At 48.4% G+C, this 20942-nt stretch overlaps 1 protein-coding gene across 1 annotated transcript in view; it reads left to right on the plus strand.

Annotated features, from left to right (window-relative positions):
* Nucleotides 1–2318: 2318 nt before the first annotated feature.
* RAB22A (RAB22A, member RAS oncogene family) overlaps nucleotides 2319–20942 on the plus strand; it is a 47703-nt gene continuing 29079 nt past the window's right edge. The window contains exons 1-2 of the mRNA XM_037133639.2: nucleotides 2319–2640; nucleotides 3581–3660. Of these exons, the coding sequence (XP_036989534.1) occupies nucleotides 2605–2640; nucleotides 3581–3660 (116 nt within the window). The 5' untranslated portion in view covers nucleotides 2319–2604. The remainder of the gene's footprint in view (nucleotides 2641–3580; nucleotides 3661–20942) is intronic.

The following is a 20942-nucleotide window of genomic DNA, read 5'->3' on the forward strand; positions in this document are numbered from 1 at the left end:
GCGGTACAGCACCCCGCGGCCCCCTCTGTGGAGGCTCCCAGAGCTGCGCCACCTGAGGCACGGGTATGTTCAGAGCCACAGCGGAGCTTTCCTTCCTTACTGGGCTAAGTCTTCAGCTGTCTGCTAAAGAGTATTTAAGGCCGTCTTTGAACACTCTAAAGTAACACAAGCCTCAAAACCCCAGTATTTGCTGAAATAGGGCCAAAGTAAAATCATCGTCATTTTTCCGATGGACTCTCTTACTTCCTTTTTGTATATACACTGTGTACAGAAAAGACTGGAGGAAGTCAGCTACGGGAAAGCGGTCCAATTGCCTGCAGCCGCCCCACCCTGAAAATTGACCCCCCCAACCCAGCTCAGTGAAGGAGGCACCTGGAGTACCCAGGGGCCAACGCCCACCGGTCTCCTGGCCCATAGCCAGGGAGGGGAGTGAAGCCAACTCAAAGCTTCTCACCTCCTCAGAATTTAACTGGAACACGTGAAGCTTCTGTATCTCCCAGTCAACCCCTGCGTGTTAGAATAATAAAATGCTTTTGGTTTAAGACACTACGTTTAGGGGTAGCTTGGTAGATAACAAAACAGCAGAAATTGACTTTTCCAGCCATAGATCTGACATTTATCAGATCTGTGAGAGGGGCCTTAACAGCAGCTCTCCGTTGTTTATCAATAGAAATGCTACATTCCTTTCATTTGAGGATGTCCATTGGCTGAAACTTTCAGCTCAGAGAACCTGGGGCCTACACTGTACCTGGGTTCACCAGTGTCAAGTAAATATGGATAACAATCACATGAATAACAGTAATCATGGCAACTAATATTTACCAAGTATTTCTTACATGTAAGGCATCACACTAAACCTTTTATTAATTTAACCTTTACAAAGGTCTTTCTGGACCACTATTATGCCCATTTTACAGATGAGGCCAGTGAGGCTCGGAGGGGAACAGGACTTCACCCTCTGATTCTGAGACCCATGCTCCTAGCCATCGCCTTTAGATCCCCTTTGGAGACCATTCTATTTGCAAAAAGTTGCTGCTCCTAAAAGAGGCAACATCCATAAAGGGTTTAAAACTATGCCTGGCCTGTGATGAGATTTCAATAAACACCAACTCTTATGATCAGGAAACTTATAGGTGGGGAAGGGAAGCGCACAGGGAGACTTCCATTCATGTGAGTTGGTTCGGTATTTTATACAGGCGCCTGGCATCAGAGAGCATCCGGAATTAGGTAATTCTCTGCCTACAAGTGGGCTCTCCGCCTGGAGACTAAGTTCCCTGAGAGCTCGCCCAGATTCTGGTTCATCTGGGTGGGTCCAGAACAAGTAAGTGCTCAAGAAACGTCCGTGGAATGGAAAGGAAAGCTTCATTAGCCACAAATGTGAATTTACGCTTCCAGGATGACATCTCCCCAGGTCATCCGCCCTTAAGAGGATTCCACATGACAAGAAAGGAGAGATCAGGTAAGGTCTTGTGAAGGAGACCCACTGAGAAATGTGGGCGCCAGTGACCAGCCTGGGACGAGAAGGCACTGGGCTTGTACCAGGGCACTGGGGAAGCCTGTGCTACTCTACGGCCGGCCACACGTAGAGCGGGACCTCCCCAACTCTCCAGCACTCGTAAAAGTGCAGACCCTGGGGGTCCCGACCCCGCCCCTCTCGGGCTGCCACCGCCGCAGGAGGAGGAGGAGGAAGAAAAAGAAAGTGACAGCAAGTCATAAGTTTCATAGCAACCAAACTCCTAACCCCGGGAAAGGAGGGCTCCCCATCCTCCGCCGCCCCGCCCAGGGAGGAGGGACCGCCACCAGCGCATCAAGACAATTGGGTATCCCGCTCCTCTAGTTTTTAGATGGTTTTCATTCTTCCTGAAAAGTAGAAGAATGGGTCTTAAACCCGTCTCACACCTGTAGCACCCCACCCCGCGTTCCATGCACCCCGGATTCTGAGACGCTCCCAGAGAGGGGCAGGGACGCCCCAACTGTTACTTACAATCCTCTAAGTCATCCTGCAAGTCCACAAAGTACAAGGGGATCTCTGAAAACCAAGAGACACAGGAGCTATGAGGGGGCTGCAGTAGCTGGGCTCGGCGGTGGGCGAGGGTCCCTGAGCCTCGCAGGGTGGTCGCCGCTAAGGAGGAGGGGCCCGGCAACCGCGCCCCCGGACCGCTGCCCCACGTACCCACCATCTTAGGATGGACTTGGAGGCGCGGTCTGCGTCTGGGGGCGTGGCCTCGGACTCCTAGCCCCGCCCACGGGCCAGCGCCTTCCCGGGAGCATCGCGGCGCCGGCCCGCCCCGCCCTCTCAGCGAAGGTGGCTGCCGTGGTGGGCGGGGAGGTCAGGTGACCCGGCCGGCGTCCCAAGATGGCGGCGGCGGAGGCGCTCGGGAGGCCGCGGAACCCTCCCGGCTACTGAGACGGCCCCCGCGCGGCTGGCGGCGGACGGCCGGGCCGAGGGCCAGCGAACAGGCGGTCGCCGCCTCTACGCGCCCCGCGGCCGGGGCTGGGCCTGGCGGCGGCGGCGCCGGGGAATGCCCGTACTGGGCCTGGCCTGTCCCTCCTCAACTTAGGGCGGCGGCGGGCGCGGCGGGCCCGCGCCCAGGCTCCCGGGCCATGGCGCTGAGGGAGCTCAAAGTGTGTCTGCTGGGGGTGAGTGGCGGCGGGCCGGCCGGGAGGGCCGCGGGAGGCCGGGTGGGCCGGGATCCAGGCGTGCCCACGTCCCGTCCGCCCCTGCCCCCAGCCGCTCGCGGGACGCCGCTTACCTGCCCGGACCCGCCCTGCTGCCCTGGTGCTCAGGGTCCCGCGGGCAAGGGGGACCTTCTCCCTGTCTCTCCTGGAGCTGGAGGTCTCTTCCCCGCCCCCCGAGGGGTAGCGAGCCTGCCCTGCCGCTCCCTTCCGTCTAAGTTCTGAACAGCTGTTAAGTTTCCTATCTGGGCACTAGATAGAGTTGGCCAGGTACTCCCAGAGGAGAACCCATAGCAGGTCCTTCGCTTCTTCAAGCACATGCAGCTCTTTCCCCGACTGTTTGGTGTTTTTGAACTTGTAGGTCTACCCTGACACTTTGGCAGTTACTTTTCGGGGGGCGGGGCGGTTAAGTGAGGAAACCCCAAGACTGACGCTGCCGCTTCCTGTCTGGTCCGGGCAGCGATGCCAGTGCAGAGCCTGCGTCTTGGGTTGCCCCCCTGCCCGAGAGGCTGCTCAGGAACCCAAGGGATCCCTAGATCTAATCTGTCCCCTTCCCAAGCAGGGTGAGGCTGGAGTCTGCCCGGGACTACCCAGAAGGAAATCAAGAGTCCATAGTTTACTTTGTACGGTTAAGAAGCAAGTGAGTTTATCGCTGTTAACGCGAAGCAGGCACTTTGAGTCTTTCTCGAAAGGTCCTAACATTTCTTAAAAACTGCGAAATCCTCTCCCACAATACATTCGAAATCTCATGACTCCCACTGAATCTTTGTGGAAACCTCCTTTGTACCCCTTAGCTTCTAAAACGTATCCGACATGAGTTTCCTAAAGTTCTGAACTTACCCCGCAAGGTAGTTTTCAGGTCTGCAGGTAGGTGAACCTTACCCACCACCTCATTCTCTTCCAGGACACGGGTGTGGGTAAATCAAGTATTGTGTGGCGGTTCGTGGAAGACAGTTTTGACCCAAACATCAACCCAACTATCGGGTAAGAGATTGTTTGTTGCATATACATCTCACAGTGTGTTGAAAGGCCTTCTGAATAAAGAGCGTGTCCCAGGGGTACACGATAGCAAATTCAGAGACACTGGTTCCCATCATTTCCGGAAGGACTCGGAAGGGCACACTGAGGCTTGCTGTGTTTTAAGAAAATTACCTGTTGATTTGTGAGGACTGAAAACTTTAAAAGGAAAATGGGAATTAAGATCCAAAACATGCGAAGAACCTTCCATCTGTATATCAATAGCAGCTACACAGAAAAGAGGGCAGGTGAAAACGGGTCTGTGTTTTCAGGCGCGTTGGCCAGAGGATGCGCAGGTGCTTCTCATTCTTCCTGAGACGTAGGGGAGCGGGTCCCAAGCCCTTCTCACACTTCCCTACTCCAGTAGTAATAATGAACTAATAAGCGAATGCCAAAATGGAAGATTTTCAGGGTGTCTAGGTTCCTTGGGTAAGTGACATTGACTGGTAGCAGGTTTTTGACATGCAAAAAAAAAGCTTTTTGGGGCATTTGAATATCATAATACTAATACTTTCTCTGTGAGTTGTGTTTTGTAGGTTTTTATATTATATTAGGCTTCTAAAACCAGAGCTGTTATGTGATTTCTATTGCAAACCCCCAGTCGAGTGGTTTCTTCCATTTAAAGAGAAAGTCTGTTCTCCCTTATAGAGAAGTGTTTTCCTGCACACACATCCAAATAGGAAGGCCTGGAGATGACACCCCCACTCCACTCACTTTCCAAAGTGCAAGTGCCTTTCACTGTCCTTCAGAAGAGAACTGGGCATGTCCACGTGTTTAAAGGGTGAGCTCACCCTCCTTGGGGCCTACCTGTTGGTGCCTGCTTGGGAAAGTGAAGTGACGGGAAGTGATAGCAGCTAGTGCCTGTGACTCAGTGAGTGACACACCAGACACCTAGGCAGAGCTGAAAACACAGCTCTGAAGCACCCAAGGGCTCCCTCAAAGAAGGGAGGAGAGACGAAGGGTGTGTTTCCCGCACCTGTGTGCCCGAAGCCCTGCCCTGGTGTCCACCTCCTCCTGCTTGCTGTGTGCTGTGTGCTGTGAGCTGGGTTCTTGACCTAAGTCTCCTCTCCTCCCCAGACAGACGGTCTTGGCTCCTACTTCACAGCAAAGAGGAATTCAAGGCTCGCCCCTCATTTCCTTCCACTTTTCATTATTCCCTCAGCCTCAGCCAGTGTCTTTCTCCTTCACTGCTGAACCCCCCCCCCAAGCCTGAGCCCTGCAGCCTTCGCTTCCCCTCTTATCAGCTCTCTGCTCTGTCCCGCCCTGCCTCTCTTGCAGCATGCACACGTGCTCCTGGGAGACAGCACTGCTCCCCAAACCTGCTGCCCACATTGTGGAGCCCTTGAAAGAGAAGTGACTACTTCCTCAACTGCTGCTCAGTCTTCAGGCTGCTGCTGTCTCAATTCACCCCCCCCCACCACTAAAACCAGCTTCCCTGAGCACCATTTCCCTGTAACTACCAAGACCAATGGCTTTTCTTCCCTTTCTTCATTCATTGCGTGCCTGCCACATATGCCAGATGCTAGACTGCCTGCTGGTGATTTTTAGGCCCAGGATTAACAAACTGTGGCCCATTGGCCCACTTTCCTTTTTTGTAAATAAAGCTTTATTGAAACAGTCACACCCATTCATTCACATATTGTCTCCAAGGCTTTGAGGCTACAATGAGTGACAGGGTCAAAAACTCATGACTGAGGCCCACAAAGCTGAAAACACTTAGTGTTTGGCCCTTTTTGGGGAAAATGTGCCAACCCCTGATTTAGATAAGCTTGGTTCCTGCTTTCATGGACCTGGCCTATAAGGAGGAGAGACATATTCTGTAACCTGTGTACAGGAAGTGATTTATTTCCTGGCTACAAAGAAGTGTGGGGTGAGCGAGCTTCTAAGAGGCCTTACCTGGGCTCCAGGGAATGACTCATTTTTAAGGGGAATAGTAAAGGTATCGAGTACTTAAAAGCTCTGACATTTAAATACTGAAAAATGAGTAGATTATACTTCAATAAAAAGTTTTAGGGGGACAAGTTTTTGAAGAACAGAAGTTAACTAGCTGGTGGTGCTGAGGGCTGTGATGGGTAGCAGGGGGGCAGGGCGTGTTGAGAGGGTGGCCGGGAGGCTGGAGAGGCAGCAGGCCCCTCCAGGTCCCAGGTCCGAGGCCGGCTCCGGGTCCCAGGGCGTCTGGGAGTGGAACCCGTCTCTTCCCTGGTTCTCTTCTGTGTCGGTGGCCCTGCCACTTCACTGTTTTCTCTCGTTCCTCCTCCCACATGCTCCGTCCAGGGCAGTCTCCCCGAGGCTGGTCTGCTCATGTGTCCTCCCACGGCTCAGTTCCACCGTGTAGCCAGACTCTGGGTCACCTTCTCCGGTCTTCGTCCTTAAGGCCAGGCCTTTATTTGCAGCGCATGACCTGGACCTTGTTCCTCCCACCTCTCTCCCATACTCATGGCCTTCCCTGATGGGCCCAGCATGTCAAGTGGGGGAGAGCATGGGCCCCGAAGAACTGTCCTGCCAGGACTTAAATCTGGACCGTGGCCACGTGCCAGCTGGGAGAACTTCCAGGCAGTTGACTGAGCCTCCCCGTTGCAGGTAGGGCAGTGGTAGTTGTGCCCACCACCTGGGGCAGTTGGGAGAATTTGGTTACACTGGGTGTGCACAGGAGGTGTGCAGTGAGTGTTGGTGTTTGGTAGGAGCAGTGTGATCAGGTGCCATTTGTCCTCACCCCCTCTGCCCTCCCAGTCCACTTCCCCAGGCCTGTTCGTGCCAGTTGTGCCCAATCACTGGGCCCAGGCTGCCCTCTTCCTGCCTTGCCCGGACCGCTGTGCCACACAGGCTGTCACTCTAGTCGGCACTCACTTCTGTTGTCAGAGCTTCTTCAAAATAAGTCTGATCTCCCTGCTCAGGACCAGGCCAGAGAGACCTGTCCGAGTGTGGGCCCAGCCTCAGTTCCACTTGCTTTCTCCATGCTGCCCCCCCCACACTCACACCAGGTGATACCCTTCCCGCACCAGTGTGCTCCCCACATTCTGTTGGCTCTGGAGGCAGGGCTTTCCTCTGTCCCTTCCGTGACTGCCTGTTTATTCTTTAAGATTCAAGTACTGCCTTTAACCCCTCCAGAAGCTGGAAAATCCAGTGCCAACAGGGGCCTGGCCGGAATGTAAATGAGAGAGGCGGCCCAGATGGAAGAGTTGAGGTTCTCAGGTGCAAAGTGCCCGATTTCCTGCCTGCACTGCACTGCGCTGCACTGCACTCTCCTTATCTTCTCACCTCCGTGGGCACTTCCTTCAGCTGCCTCTGCTTCCTCATCCCCTGGCCCTCCCTTTCTCTGTACGGTCCCAGTTGGACCCCTCTGGCCCTATACTCTTGCTCGAGGCCCTTAGTCATTTGGTGGCCACAGGTGTACCCATAACAGGGATTTTCAAAGCTGAAGCTGTGTTCAGACGTATACATGCCCAGGGCCCCTCTCCCCACAATACACACATGCCAGGGAGGACGCGGCCCCCGAAGTCACTGCAGTAGTGAGCCTCCTCCGCCACTTGTGGGAGCGCATCGTGTTCCTCGGGTTGCTGGGATGAAGGAACAGTTAGGGATCATCAAGAATTTTACTTCCTCCTTTGCGATCTATATGCCTTTTATTTCTTTGACTTGTCTTATTACATTAGCTAGGACCTCTAGTGCTTTGTTGAGAAATGGGAAGAGAAGACACCTTACCTCATTCCCTATCTCAAGAGGGGAACGTGTTGCGTTCATTGTCATTAAGCGGACGGCCAAGCTGAAGATTTTCTATAGGTGCCTACCATTTGGTGGTAGGTGTGCTTCTCTGACCCTAAAACGAGATTTTTTTTATTATGAATTGTATTGAACTCTGTCAGGTGGGTTTTTAAATGTCTTTTGAATTGTTCTTGTGCTGTCTCTTTTTTAGTCTTAAAATAATGAATTACAACAATCAGTACTAAAACATTAAATAAATGTTGTGTTGCTAGGATAAATTCCAGTTGGTTATCATTATTTTAATACATTATTGGATTTAATGTACTAAATTTCACTAAGGATTGTTTCCTTCGTATTCATGATGTATATGAGCTATAGTTTTCTAGATCTTTCTCTAGGTTTGGTGTCAGGGCCTCCTGAAAGACGAGAGGGGTTTCCTCCTCTCCTGCTTTTTTAGAAGAGTTTACATAGAATTGATATTCTTTTCCCCTTAAAGATCTAGTATCATTCACTAATGAAGCCATCTAAGCAAGGAGTTTTCTTTGTCCGAAAAATTGTAACTGCAGATTTGCGTTCTTTCGCGGATGCAGGCCTGCCATTTCCTCCCAAGTGTCCTGTGGTGGTTCGTGTCTTTGAGGAATGTGCCCTCTGTATTCGTTTTTTAAAATTTGTTGGAATAAAGCTCTTTATAATATTACTTTATTACCCTTTCTATGTCTTTAGGAACTGTTCAGCTATAAATATATCAATTTTAATGGTCTTCTCAAAGAGCCACCTTTTTTATCTTATTAATATTTTGTTTTCTGTTTGGCTCAATTTGTTCTTTTTCTTTTATTTTTAAGCTGGAAGTTTAGAATATTGATTTTTAAGGTCTTTTTTTTCTTATGTGAGCATTTAGGACTATAAATTTCCCTGTAAGTACTGGTTTAAGTGAGTTCCGCAGATTTTCATATGTTGTGTTTTTATTTTCATTCAGTTCAAAGTATTTTTTATTTCCCTTGTGATATGTTTGACTTGTGTTTTTAGAAATGTGTTTTCTAACTTCCAGTTATTTGGGGATTTTCCAGAAATTTTTCAATTATTGGTTTCTAGTTTAAATCCACTGTGGCCAGAAAATATACTCACTATTATTTCAGACCTCTTACGTTTGACATTTGTGTCCTGGAATGTAGTTTTGTGGCTGTCGCGTGTGTACCAGGTGTCCCGCTGCTGTCACGGATGTGTTCCATGAGTCTGGAGCAAGTCCTCTGGGTGGACCACAGCTTCATTGTCTCTGTCCTCACAAAGCCCTCTCCTCGCAGTAAAGAAGTGTTTGAAATTCAGCCCTAATTGAGGATTTGTGTATTTTTGCTTGTCAGCTTAATAAATTTTGGCTCCCGCATCTTGAAGCTGTTTTTACGGAGCACCTGTGCACACCCAGTGCTGGTGTTTTTCTTGATAACTTGACCCCTTCGCCATCACGGAATGTCCCACTCTGTCACGGTCCCGATGCTGGATTCCGCCTCGCCCTCACGTCAGCACAGACTCCTCAGCCCCCACTGGTGGGTGGTTGCGTGTCTTTTCCCATCCACTTAACACTCACTCCATTTGCACCTGTATATTCAAAGGGAGTTCCTTACCGACAGCATCACGAGTCCTGCCGTGATACAGTCTGACAGTCTCTGTCTTTTAATTGGAGTGTTTAGAAGACTGCTTGTTCAGTGCGATGACTGGTAGACACATGTGGCTTCGTGAAGTTTAAGTTAAATTTAATGTTCCTTCCTTCAGTCACACAGACTACTTCTGAGAAAAGTCCCCCTTGTAGAAAGCTCTGTTGTATAGGACTAGCTCAGGTCGCTTTCATGTATCGTGACTATCGGTATGGTTTGGTTGAAGTCTCCCATCTTACTGTATTCTTGATTGCTCCACTTTAGTGCTTCCATTCCTCTCCACCATTGGCTTGTTGGCACCGCCTCCTCGTCTTGTCATGTCTCGTCATGTAGGCAGCCGAGCTGGAGCGGCAGTCGGTCTGCTTCCAGGTGGTGCAAGGCGCGCGTGGCTTCGGGCACCTTGCAAGGCGCGCTTTGGTCTCCCTCCTCTTGTCCTTCGTGCTGCCGTTGTCACGTTTGGTTTCTGCGTCTTCTAAGATCCACAGAACACTTTTCATTCCTTAGTGATCTTGTAACGACACTATTAGTCTTTTTTCTTGGTCCTTGTAGCAGCATCACAATTGTTAGGTTCTCTGTCTTTGTAATCCACCCTGATGACCAGTGACATGAGTCCCCTGTGTTAGTCTTCAAGAATGTCTTCACTGTTCTTGGCCTGTAACACTCACTCACAGCCATTTGAAATCCTCTCTGTTTTTACACACAGCAGCCACTCTTGCCCTCTTCACATCTGATGGGCATTCGGTTGAATTCGTAGATCGGTTCGGACGGAGGGACATCTTCATGATACTGAGTCTTCCGTGCGCTCGCGTTCGTCAGGCCTCTTCGTTCTCTGTCCGCGTTTCTCCCGCTCCGTGTCGTGCACCTGCAATCTCATTAGACTTACTCCGAGGGATTTGATGTTTGGGGCCGTGTTTTTACCTCTTTATTGACTGTTTAAACTTTTTGTTTCGTATTTTATTGAATCGGGTATGGTCTCCAGTACAGTGTTGAATAGAAATGGTGGACCTGGCCACTCTTGTCTTAGTCCACTCTTAGCGGGACCTCTTTCACTCTCGGGCCATTAAATACGCGTGTTGCAGGTTTTTGTGCCTACCCCTTACCGCGTTACAGAAGTGTCCTTCTTTTCATTTGCTGGAATATTTTTTACGTGATTAATGGTTTTATCAAAAGAGTTTTCTACATCTGTTGGGTTAAACACGTCATTATTCTTTTTCATGCTGTTAATTTAGTAAATTACATTGTTGTATATTTGTGGGATAAATCCAGTGAGCTCATGACATATATTCTTTTTATATTGCTGGCTTCAGTTTGCTGGGATTTTTAGGGATTTTGTGTATGTTTGTGAGTGAGGTTGCCATGTACCGCTCCTTCTGTGATGTGCACAGCAGGTCTGCTCCCTGAGTTCTGTTTGCCTCGTCCCACCAGTTGGGAAGAGTTTGTGTAAAACCGTGCCGATGTCCTCCGTGGGTGAGTAGCAGCAAAGGCAGCGGTGATGCCCCTGGGCCATGTGAGCGGGTTTGTGCAGTTTCTTTGAGAAAGTTGTAAGAGTATTCAGATTCAGGTGTTCTCTTCTTGTACTGGTTGATTGTGGGGTTTTGTTTATTTTTTTAAGGAATTGTGACTCATACATTTTCCTATTATTGGCATAAAAACGTTGAGAGTCCATGCTGATAACCCCTTTACGTTTCCTTTTTAAAAAATATATTTTGTTGATTATGCTATTACAATTGTCCCATTTTTTTCTCCCTTTTTTCCCCTCTGCCCTGCACATCCCCTCCCACCAGCAGTTCCCCTTAGTTCATGTCCATGTCATACATATAAGTTCTTTGGCTTCTCCATTTCCCACACTATTCCTAACCTTCTGCTGTTTATTTTGTACCTACCATTTATGCTTCTTATTCCCTGTACCTTTCCCCCCATTCTCCCCTCTCCCCACTGATAACCCTCCATGTGATCTCCATTTCTGTAGTTATGTTCCTGTTCTAGTTTGCTTAGTTAGTTTTGGGTTTTGTTTTGTTTTTTATACGTTCTGTTGTTGACAGTTGTGTTTGTTGTCATTTTACTGTTCATATTTTTTATCACCTATTTTTTAAATAAGTCCCTTTAACATTTCATATAAGAAGGGCTTGGTGATGATGAACTTCTTTAACTTGACCTTATCTGGGGAGCACTTTAATCTGCCCTTCCATTCTAAATAATAGCTCTGCTGGGCAATCTTGGGTGCAGGTCCTTGCTTTTCATGACTTGGAATACTTCTTTCCAGCCCCTTCTTGCCTATAAGGTTTCTTTTGAGAAATCAGATGACAGTCTGATGGGAATTCCTTTGTAAGTAACTGTCTCCTTTTCTCTTGCTGCTTTTAAGATTCTTTCCTTATCTTTAGTCTTGAGTAATATAATTAGGATGTGCCTTGGTGTGAGCGCTTCCCTAAGTCTAACCTCTTTGGGACTCTCTGAGCTTCCTGAACTTGCTAGAAGTTTATTTCCTTCTCTAGATTAGGGAAGTTCTCATTCTTTGTGTTTGCAAATAAGTTTTCGATTTCTTACTCTTCCTCTTCTCCTTCTGGCACCCCTATGATTCCGGTATTGGAACGTTTAAAGTCATCCCAGAGGTTCCTAAGCCTCTCCTCAGTTTTTAGAATTCTTGTTTCTTCATTCTGTTCAACTTGAATGCTCATTTCTTCCTTCTGCTTCAGATCGTTGATTTGAGTCCCGGTTTCCTTCCCGTCACTGTTTGTTCCCTGTACATTTCCCTTTATTTCATGTTACATAGCCTTCACTTCTTCCTCCATTTTATGACTATTCTCAACCATTCTGTGAGCATCCTGATGACCAATGTTGTGAACTGTGCATCTGATAAGTTGGCTAACTTTTCATTGTTTGTTTGTATTTTTTCTTGAGCTTTGATCTGTTCTTTCATTTCCACCACGTTGTCTTGTCTCAGCGCTCCTGTGACGTACTAGGGGGCGGAGCCTTAGGTATTCAGCGAGGCGGGCGACCCACATCACTGCGTTGTGCCTTGGGCTGGATGAACGTTTCTTCTTTAACTCCTTGGTTGTCGGACTTCCATACAGTTCGATTTTTCTGGCAGTTCTGTTTGTATTTTGATTTTATATTTGTTGTCCTTTTGATTGTGTGAGGAGGCACAGTGTGTCTACCTACACCTCCGTCTCGGCCAGAAGTCCCTCCATTTCTGACATTAGTTTTGCCCTTGATCAACTCCAGCGCATGCGTCCTCTCCGTTTTGCTAGTTTCTACTCTGATTGACTGTTTCTGTCCTGTTCTCTTTCTGACTTACTGATATGCGTGATTATCTCACTGATTTCCAGTCTTTATTCTTTTCAGTTGAAGTCCTTATATTTTAAAACTTTAACCATGACTTTTGCTGGACCCAACAAATTCTTATATATCATAATTTTATTATCATTTAGTTCAGAATATTTTGTTTTCTAATGTGTTTTCATCTTCAATCCAAGTGTCATTGAGGTGTTTCTCAGTTTTCAAATATAGGGATATTTTCTAGTTAACTTTGTTCGTGATTACTGGCATAATATATTGAAGTAGAGAAGATAGTTGATATGATTTAAATGCCTTAAAATCTCAGCATTTTCTACATGGCCCAGCATATGTTGATTTTAGTAAGTGTTCCATATGTGTTTGAGAAGATTGTTCACTCTGTAACAATTAGGTGCCGTGTTCTATGAATGGAATAGGTCAAGTTTATTAATCATGTTGTTTATTTTTTCTGTTACCCTTGCTGGGCGGGGTGTTTTTTTTGTTTTGGGGTGTGTTTTTTTGTCTCCCGGAATCCACAGTTAGTTACGGAGAGAAGTGGGTTCAAATCTCCCACTATGGTTGTGTATTTGTCTGTTTATCCTTTTCATTCTCAGTTTTGCTTTGTCGATTTTGCAGCTTCATTAAGTGTCTACAAAGTTAGGTTTTCTGTCTTACTTACTGATGACGCAGACTTTCTAATGCTCCGAAGACCCTCGAACACCCTGAAACGTGCTCTTCAGCCCTGGGGCTGCCTGGTGCCTGGAGCCTGATCTGTCGCCGTGCGAAGTCACTGTTGATGCTGGTGGGTGTCTGAGCGGTGTGCCCTTTCTCACCCTTTTGTCTGTAGCCTTTCTGTGTCTTCGCAGTTTCGGTAGGTCTTATAAGCAGCTTAGGGTCTGGTTTCGACAAAGTGTACCCCATTGAGCTGCTGCTAGAAACTTCTGTCACCTCAGCAAGGTGGGAACCCCACTCCCCATAAGCAGCCACTGCAGTGATCTCGGTCCCTACAGACTAATTTGTTCTTGATTTCACAGAAATGAAATATTACGGGATGTCATCTTTGACATTCCATTTCTTCTCCATAAAACAGTGTTTTGGAGATTCAACCATGCTGTCGCATGTAGCATAGGCCTTTTTTAAGAAATTGGTGAATAACATTCCCTCATGTGAATAGATAACACTTCCTTTATCCATTCTCCTGGTTATAGACATCCAGGGCATCTTCAGCTTCTGGCTATTATGAATGTAGATGCAGTGAAAATTGTCTTACAACTCTTTCTATAGACGTGGGCCTTCATTTCATTTGAGTAAATGACTAGGAGTAGAATTTCTAGTTCATGGGGAAGTGAATATATAAATAACTTAATAACAAGTTGCCAAACAGTGCCCAAGTGGTTGTGTACCATGTTGTACTCCCACCTTCAACCTCTGGAGTCCCAGTCATTCTGCATCCTCACCCAGGTTTGCCTGTCTTGCTCACTTCTGTCATCCTGTTGGGGACAAACGGTGTCTCGTTGGGCTCTAACGTCTCCCAAATGACCCATAATGGTAAGCATCTTCGTATGGGCCTGTCGTTCACACGTCTTTTTGAGGTCACCATTCAAATCTTTGTCCACTTGTATTTGGGGTTTTTGTCTTGTGTCTTACAGATTTGTAGAAATTCTTTGTGTGTCACAAGTGCAGCTCTTTCACTGGGCACATTATTGCACATGCTTTGGCAGGTGTGTTTTCTTCCACTCCGTGTCCCGCCTCTCTCTGGTCTTAGTGGCGTCTTCTGTTGAAGAGACACGTGCGTTTTGTAATGCAGTCTGTGTCACCCGTTCTGTCCTTTCTGGTTTATACCTTTTCAGTCCTCTCTGAGTGAGTTCTGCCTGCCCTGAGGTCTCGGGCATTTTCCTGTATGCTCTTCGTAGTTTGGGCTCTGCCTTTTGTTCTGTGAGCGGTCTCCAGTTAATTTTTCTGTGCTGTGGTTTCCATTGAGTAGCTGTCATCATCCTTAGTATATATGTAATGTATCTTTTTATTGTCTGGCTGCTTTTAAGATCCACCCTTTATCTTTGGTTTTCAGCAATTTACTGTAATACTGTAGGTGCATAATATACTCTGGGTCCGCTGAGTTTCTGTGATCAGAAATTCTATTATTTGAGACATTGTCAGTTACTGTTTCTTAAAATAGCTTGTCTACGCCATTCATTCTCTTGCTCCTCCTATGGGATTTCAATTTCACACTTGTTAAACTGTTAGATACTCTCACAGGTGACTGAGACCCGGGCGTTGGGTTTTTTTCATCTTTTTCCTCAGTTCTCCAGATCACATTATTTCTGTTGCTCTGTCTTTAGGCTTGGCTGCCCCCTCATTCTGTCTGGTCTGCACAGCTAGTGTGTTTTTTTCCTTCAGATGTTGTCTTTAATTCTAGCATTTACATTTGGTTTTTTTTTTATATTTTATGCTTAGATTCCCCATCTGTTCACTCAATATGGCTCTTTTGCTGTAAGTTCTAATTATATTTATAAGAGGCACTTTTAAAGTACATTTCTGCTGATGCCAACATCTGGATCAGCTCAGGATCTGTTGCTATATACCCTTTTTTCCTCTTGACCTTGGGTCATTTTTTTGCATATCAGTAATTTCTTACTCTACAGCATGCTGCAGAAGATGCATTGCAGGGGTTAGATTCTCTTTTGGTGAAGAGTGTAGGGTTTTGTTTTAGTAAGAAGTCAGACTATGGCTAGCCCAGTCACCTTGCAGGTGTGGAAGCTTGCTGTCACACTTTGTTAGGATGGCTCTGTTGGAGCGCTGCCTCTGGCCCTTGGGAAAATCCTTGTTCTTGTCTTTATGTCTGAGGTAAGGCCTATCTGGGTTTTCATTCAGTGGGTTCACTGCCCCCCCCCCCCATGAGCAGGCAAGATTCAAACTCCCCACTCTTCCTTTGCTGCGGTCGGCAGCAGCTAAAATCTCCACCCAGCTCTCGTCAGCCTTTGGCTGTTGCTGCCCTTGGGGTCTGCCCATCGTGTGTGGTTTGGGGTGGCCGCAGGTCTGGGGGGAGAGGAGTCTGCAGGGAGGTTTGCAGGCCCTCCTGTGCAGCGCCATCCCTCCCAGGACCCAGCTTCTCCTTGCCACCTGCGCTGGTGGCCCCAGGCCTCGTCCTGCAGTCAGGAGCACTGGTTTCTCCGTGGCGGGTCTGCACGTAGGCGAGGCTTTGTTCTGGCCAAGCTACCACCACCATTACGGACTCATCCCTCCCCAGCTGTGACCTCTAATTTGAGTTTGTAATTATTTTACTTTTGGTGTAGTGGTGAGTTTGTGTCTAAACCTGCCGTTTTCTACTTTGCTTTTTAACTGCCTGGTTTGTTCTATGTTCTTTTGGATTGCACTTTGTCTTTTTAATCCCATGTTGCCAAACCCCTTTGTTACCTTGGCAATTATACATTCTGTTATTTTTTAAGTGTTTACTCTAGAAATTATCCTTTGCGTCCTTGACTTACTCAAGTCTAATATAAGGTGTCACGCTTACCATGTTCCGACAATGCAAGGATCTTAAATCCAGTATCTCTGCCTCCCGTCTTCCATGCTCTTCTAGTGCGTTTTAATTTGGTGACTTGGACCTCCCAGGACATGTGTTATTGTTACGCAGTCAACATTCCTGTCCATTTCCTCCATGTGTTTACTCTTTCTGTCGCTTTAGTTCTGCCTGCATTTCTGACTCTTCATCTGGGATTATTTACTGTGTTTTGGAGAACACTATTTTGTTTTTCTTTTAATATACTCTTCTTGAACTCAGCTGTTTTCAGATGTCTTAATATGTTTTTTAATTCGGCTTTTATTTGCACATAATAAAAAGTTAGTTCAGTGAATTTTCAAGTTCATTGAATTTTCACCTGCTACTTGTGTGCGTGTCATCACGACGAAGAACGTTGCCGTCACTACTGAGCGCTCCCTTCCCGGTGCGGACACCCTCCCCTCGCCGCCCTGCCCCCTTTCTGTGGTTGTGAGCTCCATGTAAATGGGGCCGTGTGGACTCGTTTACGCTGCTGCCTTTTCCTCAGAGCGCTGTTTCTGGGACTCGTCCACATTTGCGGATATAGTTTGTCCCTTCTGATTGATGGCTGGTATTCTCCATTGTGTGAATATACCACAATTTGTTTATCCAGTCTTCTACTGACAGATGATTAAATGGAGTCCAGTTTTGACTACTATGAATAAAGCTGCTGTAAATATTTGTGTACAGTTCTTTTTGTGGACACACACACATGTCACTCTTGGATATGTACCTGAGGGTGGCATCTCTGGGTAGTTGGCATATTTATTCACCATCGTCTAACAGGGCCCCTTAAAACCACGGGGGCGCGGGTTATCTCACCCGGTGTTTGTGGGTCAGGAGCTCAGGAGCAGCTCGCCCGGGTTAAGGCTGTTGAGCATCCTCTCAACCTGGGAGCCGTCTTCCTCCCAATGAGGAATCCACGGGGCCCCGGATGTGAGCTCAGTGTCTTTATGACTGCCTTGGTCATTTCCATTCGGGCCTGTCGGTGACAGCAGCCAGCCTGTTCATGGCAGGGGCGGAGACTGCACAGGGCCTGGAGTACCAGGAGTGAGGACCTTAGTCGTCTTGCGCGCTGGCTGCCACCCACCGTGGGTTCAGAGGCGTGTTTAACTTCATAAGGAACTGGTTTTCTAGGGCGGTTGTATGTACATGTTCTTTATTCCCACCAGCAATACATGAAAGGGCCATTTGTTGCACATCTTCACGAGCACTTTTTAATTTCAGCTCTTTTGGCAGGTCATAATCATTTCTGAGGTCTGTGTTCATTGGATATGGCATCCTTAATTCTCGGTGCTGTCTTTCAGACCTTTGAAAACAGGCATCCCATTTCCTCCTGTCTCCACCTATTCTTATTGAAGCCCTGCGTCAGCCATGTTGCTTTCCTGACGCTGATGCCGTTTCTTCTGCTGAGTGCCTCTGAGCGCCTTGTCTGCAGGCTCCAGCGCCCCCGGTGCGGAGGAGGTTTACGCTGCTGGGCTCACAGCGCCCCTCGAAGCCGTGGCTCGCTGTCTCTCGGGGTGGACGGTTCTCACTGGTTCCCTGGTCTGTGTTGCCTTTGCTCTGTTTCTCCTCGCGTTCTCGGACTGGCACTTCAGACTGGTCTCACTTCTTTTTCTGTTACTCACACTCTTTTCTGCATTTCCGTCATTCTTTCCCCGTGCTCCAGTCAAAGTATTTTGTTCCAGCCCTTCATTTATTCCTTTTGTCATTTCCCAACTCATTCTCGTCTGAGTGTAACCTGTCCACCAAGTTCCTGATCTCAGTTATTATTTTTCTGAAGTTCTAGAGCACCCAGTAGGTTTTGTTTGCTTTGGTTTCTTTTTCTCTGCTGAAATTGTTAGTATTAGTTTTCATTCTCTGAAACTTACTAGGTGTAGTTATTTTAAAGTTCACTTCTAGTGACAAAAACAGAGTGGGAAGTGGATGATTATTGGAGTTGAATAATGGAGACTACTTTGTGTATAAGTGAAAAATTTAATAAGAAAAGTTAAAAACAACCCCGACTGGTGTGGCTCAGTGGAGTGAGCGCGGCCTGTGAACCCGAAGGTCGCTGGGCCAGTTCCCAGTCCGTTCCTGCCCGGGTTGTGTCCGGGTCCCCGGTCAGGGTGCACGAGAAGCAGCCTGTGGGTGTTTCTCTCCCACTCTCTCTCCCGCCTGTCCCCTCTCTAAAAGATAAAATGAATACCTAAAAGTAAAATAAATATCTAAAAGATAAAATGAACACCTAAAAGTAAAAACATCCGCCTGAGGAACTACCTGTTCCTTGGATCACCTGCATTTTCTTCATTGTCTGTGTGGTGGCTTCACGGCCACGTTGGCCGTCCCCTCGTCCGCATAGTGGGTGGTCGCTGTAGTCCGTGTTGTTTACCGAAGCACGTCACAGGTGACGGGGGCTCTGGGCTGGGGCCGGGGCTGGTTGTTCCAGCCGACGTGCCCACTCCGCTGCCTGTGGTCCTCACGCTGCAGCAGCGGAGGTGACAGAGGCCGAACCCCACTTTACATGTTCCCCAGACACCCAGATCCAGCCCCACTACCACAGGCTCTTCCCTGGAGAGACAAAATTTAAATTAGCTTCCTTGGTGTAGGTCTCCGTTCACCCCGGCAGTCTCTGCTAACACCTCCTGCTGTTTTTACCCCAAAGCAGTCTTTACCATGTTTTTGCCCCCCCCCCTTTTTTGGGGGCCTTATTGTCTTGGCTAGACCCTCCAGTACAGGGTGGAATGGAGTGGACATCCATGCCTTGTTCTTAGGACATGGCTAAAATTAAATAACGACCCCAAAAATGTTGGTGAGATTAGAATTTGACACATTTCAGGGGGTGGGGTGTACAGTGATGGGCTGCTCTGGAGGCCTGTTCAAGTCAAGTTCAACTGACAGCTCTCCTGTGACACAGCAGTCCCTCCCTTAAGTGGGACCCCTCCCTCAGGTGTTTGCCCGAGAGAAATGAAAATACATGTTCACAAGAAGACTTAGGAGAAAGTGCGTCCTCCAGTCTTACGTGTAGTCACCAGAGCTTAAAGCCACCCAGACACCCTCGCCAGAAGGACAGACGAGGAGGACCGCGCACTCGGGGCCGGGTGGGAGTGGGCCGCAGCAGTGAGCGTGCGGGGCCGGGTGCAGTGTTGCGTTGTTGCCCGTGCAGACAGCTTTGGGCCTCCCTCCGCCCACCTCTGTATACAGGGGCTTCAAAAACACTCTTCCACGGAAGAAGCTAGACACAGTGGAATAAATATTTTGTGAGTCCACTTACATGAAATCCAGAGATAATGAAAACTGACCCACGGAGTAGAAGTCAAAAAGGTACACCCTGGCCGGTGTGGCTCAGTTGGTTGGAGCGTCATCTTGTAGACTAAAAGGTTGCGGGTTCAGTTCCCGGTCAGGGCACATACCCAAGTTACGGGTTTGGTCTCCAGTCAGGGCACATACAAGAACATGACCAATCAATGTTTTTCACATTCATATTTCTCCCTCTCTCCCCCCTCCTTTCCCCCTTCCTTCTTTCTAAAAGCAATGAAAAAAAAATGTTCTCTGGTGAAGATTTAAAAAGGGGGTGTGGTTCACCTGGGGTAGGTACAGGAATTCATTGGAAATGGGCACTAAGGGACTTTTGAGGGTTACACTAATGTTCTTTATCTTGTTTGGGGCAGGAGTTACACAGGAGTAGAAAATGTCAGGACTTACTGAACTGAAAAGTTACACTGTGCACTTTATTGTGTGTTAATTACACTTCTACAAATATATATAATATTTTTAGAGTCCTGTGTCACAGGCGTTGGAGTTACTCCTGGTCTTTAAGTGCGAGAACAGAGGCAAAGAGAGGTCAGTGGGCTCACCCAGCGGGCGGTGCACCGTGGGTGGAAGGGCTGGGGCCCGAGGCCTCGCCAGCTGCTCGAAGGCCAGCGCCCTTCGGGGTGCTCCTGCCCCGCACCCAGCGGCTCGGCACCTCTGCCTGCAAGGCTGTGCCGTGCAGATGAGCTTGCGTCAGTTCCCAACCACGAGGCTAGTAACTGGACAGAGTTAACGGCTGCAGTGCTGTTGACGAGTAGGGCTCTGAGTCTGTAAATTGCCACACAGTCCTTCCGTGTGACATGATAGAGGAAAAGACACCTTGAGAAAACTTTATATGCTTCTCTTGGATGGTCTCCTGGGTGTAGTACAGAGTGAAAAAAGTCATTGATATGTAGTAAGTGCTGCCATCTGTGTTAAAAAGAAATAAAGGTGGATGCAGGGGAAGCTGTGTATTGCGCTTCTATGAACCCGAAGTGTTTCTGAGAGGAAGCCCAAGAAACTGAAAGGTCAGTCCCCAGGGTAAGGAACGGCGTTTCAGTGTGTGCCCGTTTGGGGCATCTCAGGTAGTAACAAGGCCTGTTAATCATCACCTACTCAGAACATGAACGAGTCCAGTTATAATTTGGAACGGATGCAAATAGCTCATGAGACACGCAGTTGCCTGCGCAGACAGAGGCCCGCCTTGGACTTGCAGAGCTGCCCGCACCCACGACACCCCTGGCTGCAGTGTGTCAGCCTCGGGGCCCCTTCTGTTTTCCAGGCCTGCCGCGTCCTTCCCCAGGGCCCCGTGGGGCCTCCCTGCGTGCTTCCCTGCCTTCCTCCCCGTCCGGTCCCGGTCCTGCCTCCCTGCCTGCTTCCACTTCCGCCCTGTCCTGTCCTTAGAAACAGAGACCCAGCCCTGGCCCCGCGGATCAGGTGGTTAGAGCGCCGTCCCATGCGCCAAAAGGTTGCGGGCGTGATTCTTGGTCAGGGCACGTGCCTAGGTTTTGGGTTTGATCCCCAGCTGGGGTGCGTACACGAGGCGGCCAAAGGGCGTTTCTCGCGTGGACGCGTCTCCCGCTCACTCGTCCTCTCTCTCTAAAATCAACAAGCATATCCTTGGGTGAGAATTTTAAAAAAGAGATTTGTCTCACTCATGAATGGTTTGCTGAGGGCCCAGTATCTAGCAGAGGGACCCTTAAGTTAAGGTCTCTTGTCCGCTTCCAGAATTCTTCTCCAAAACAGGTGTGGTAACGTTGCCCCTTCCTTCCCCCTCACTGGTTCCCCTTCCCCCGTGGCTGTCTTTCCAAATTGTC

The sequence above is a fragment of the Artibeus jamaicensis genome, unplaced genomic scaffold, assembly GCF_021234435.1.
Source record: "Artibeus jamaicensis isolate MK-2021 breed Jamaican fruit bat unplaced genomic scaffold, CSHL_Jam_final contig_685, whole genome shotgun sequence".
Lineage (NCBI taxonomy): Eukaryota > Metazoa > Chordata > Mammalia > Chiroptera > Phyllostomidae > Artibeus > Artibeus jamaicensis.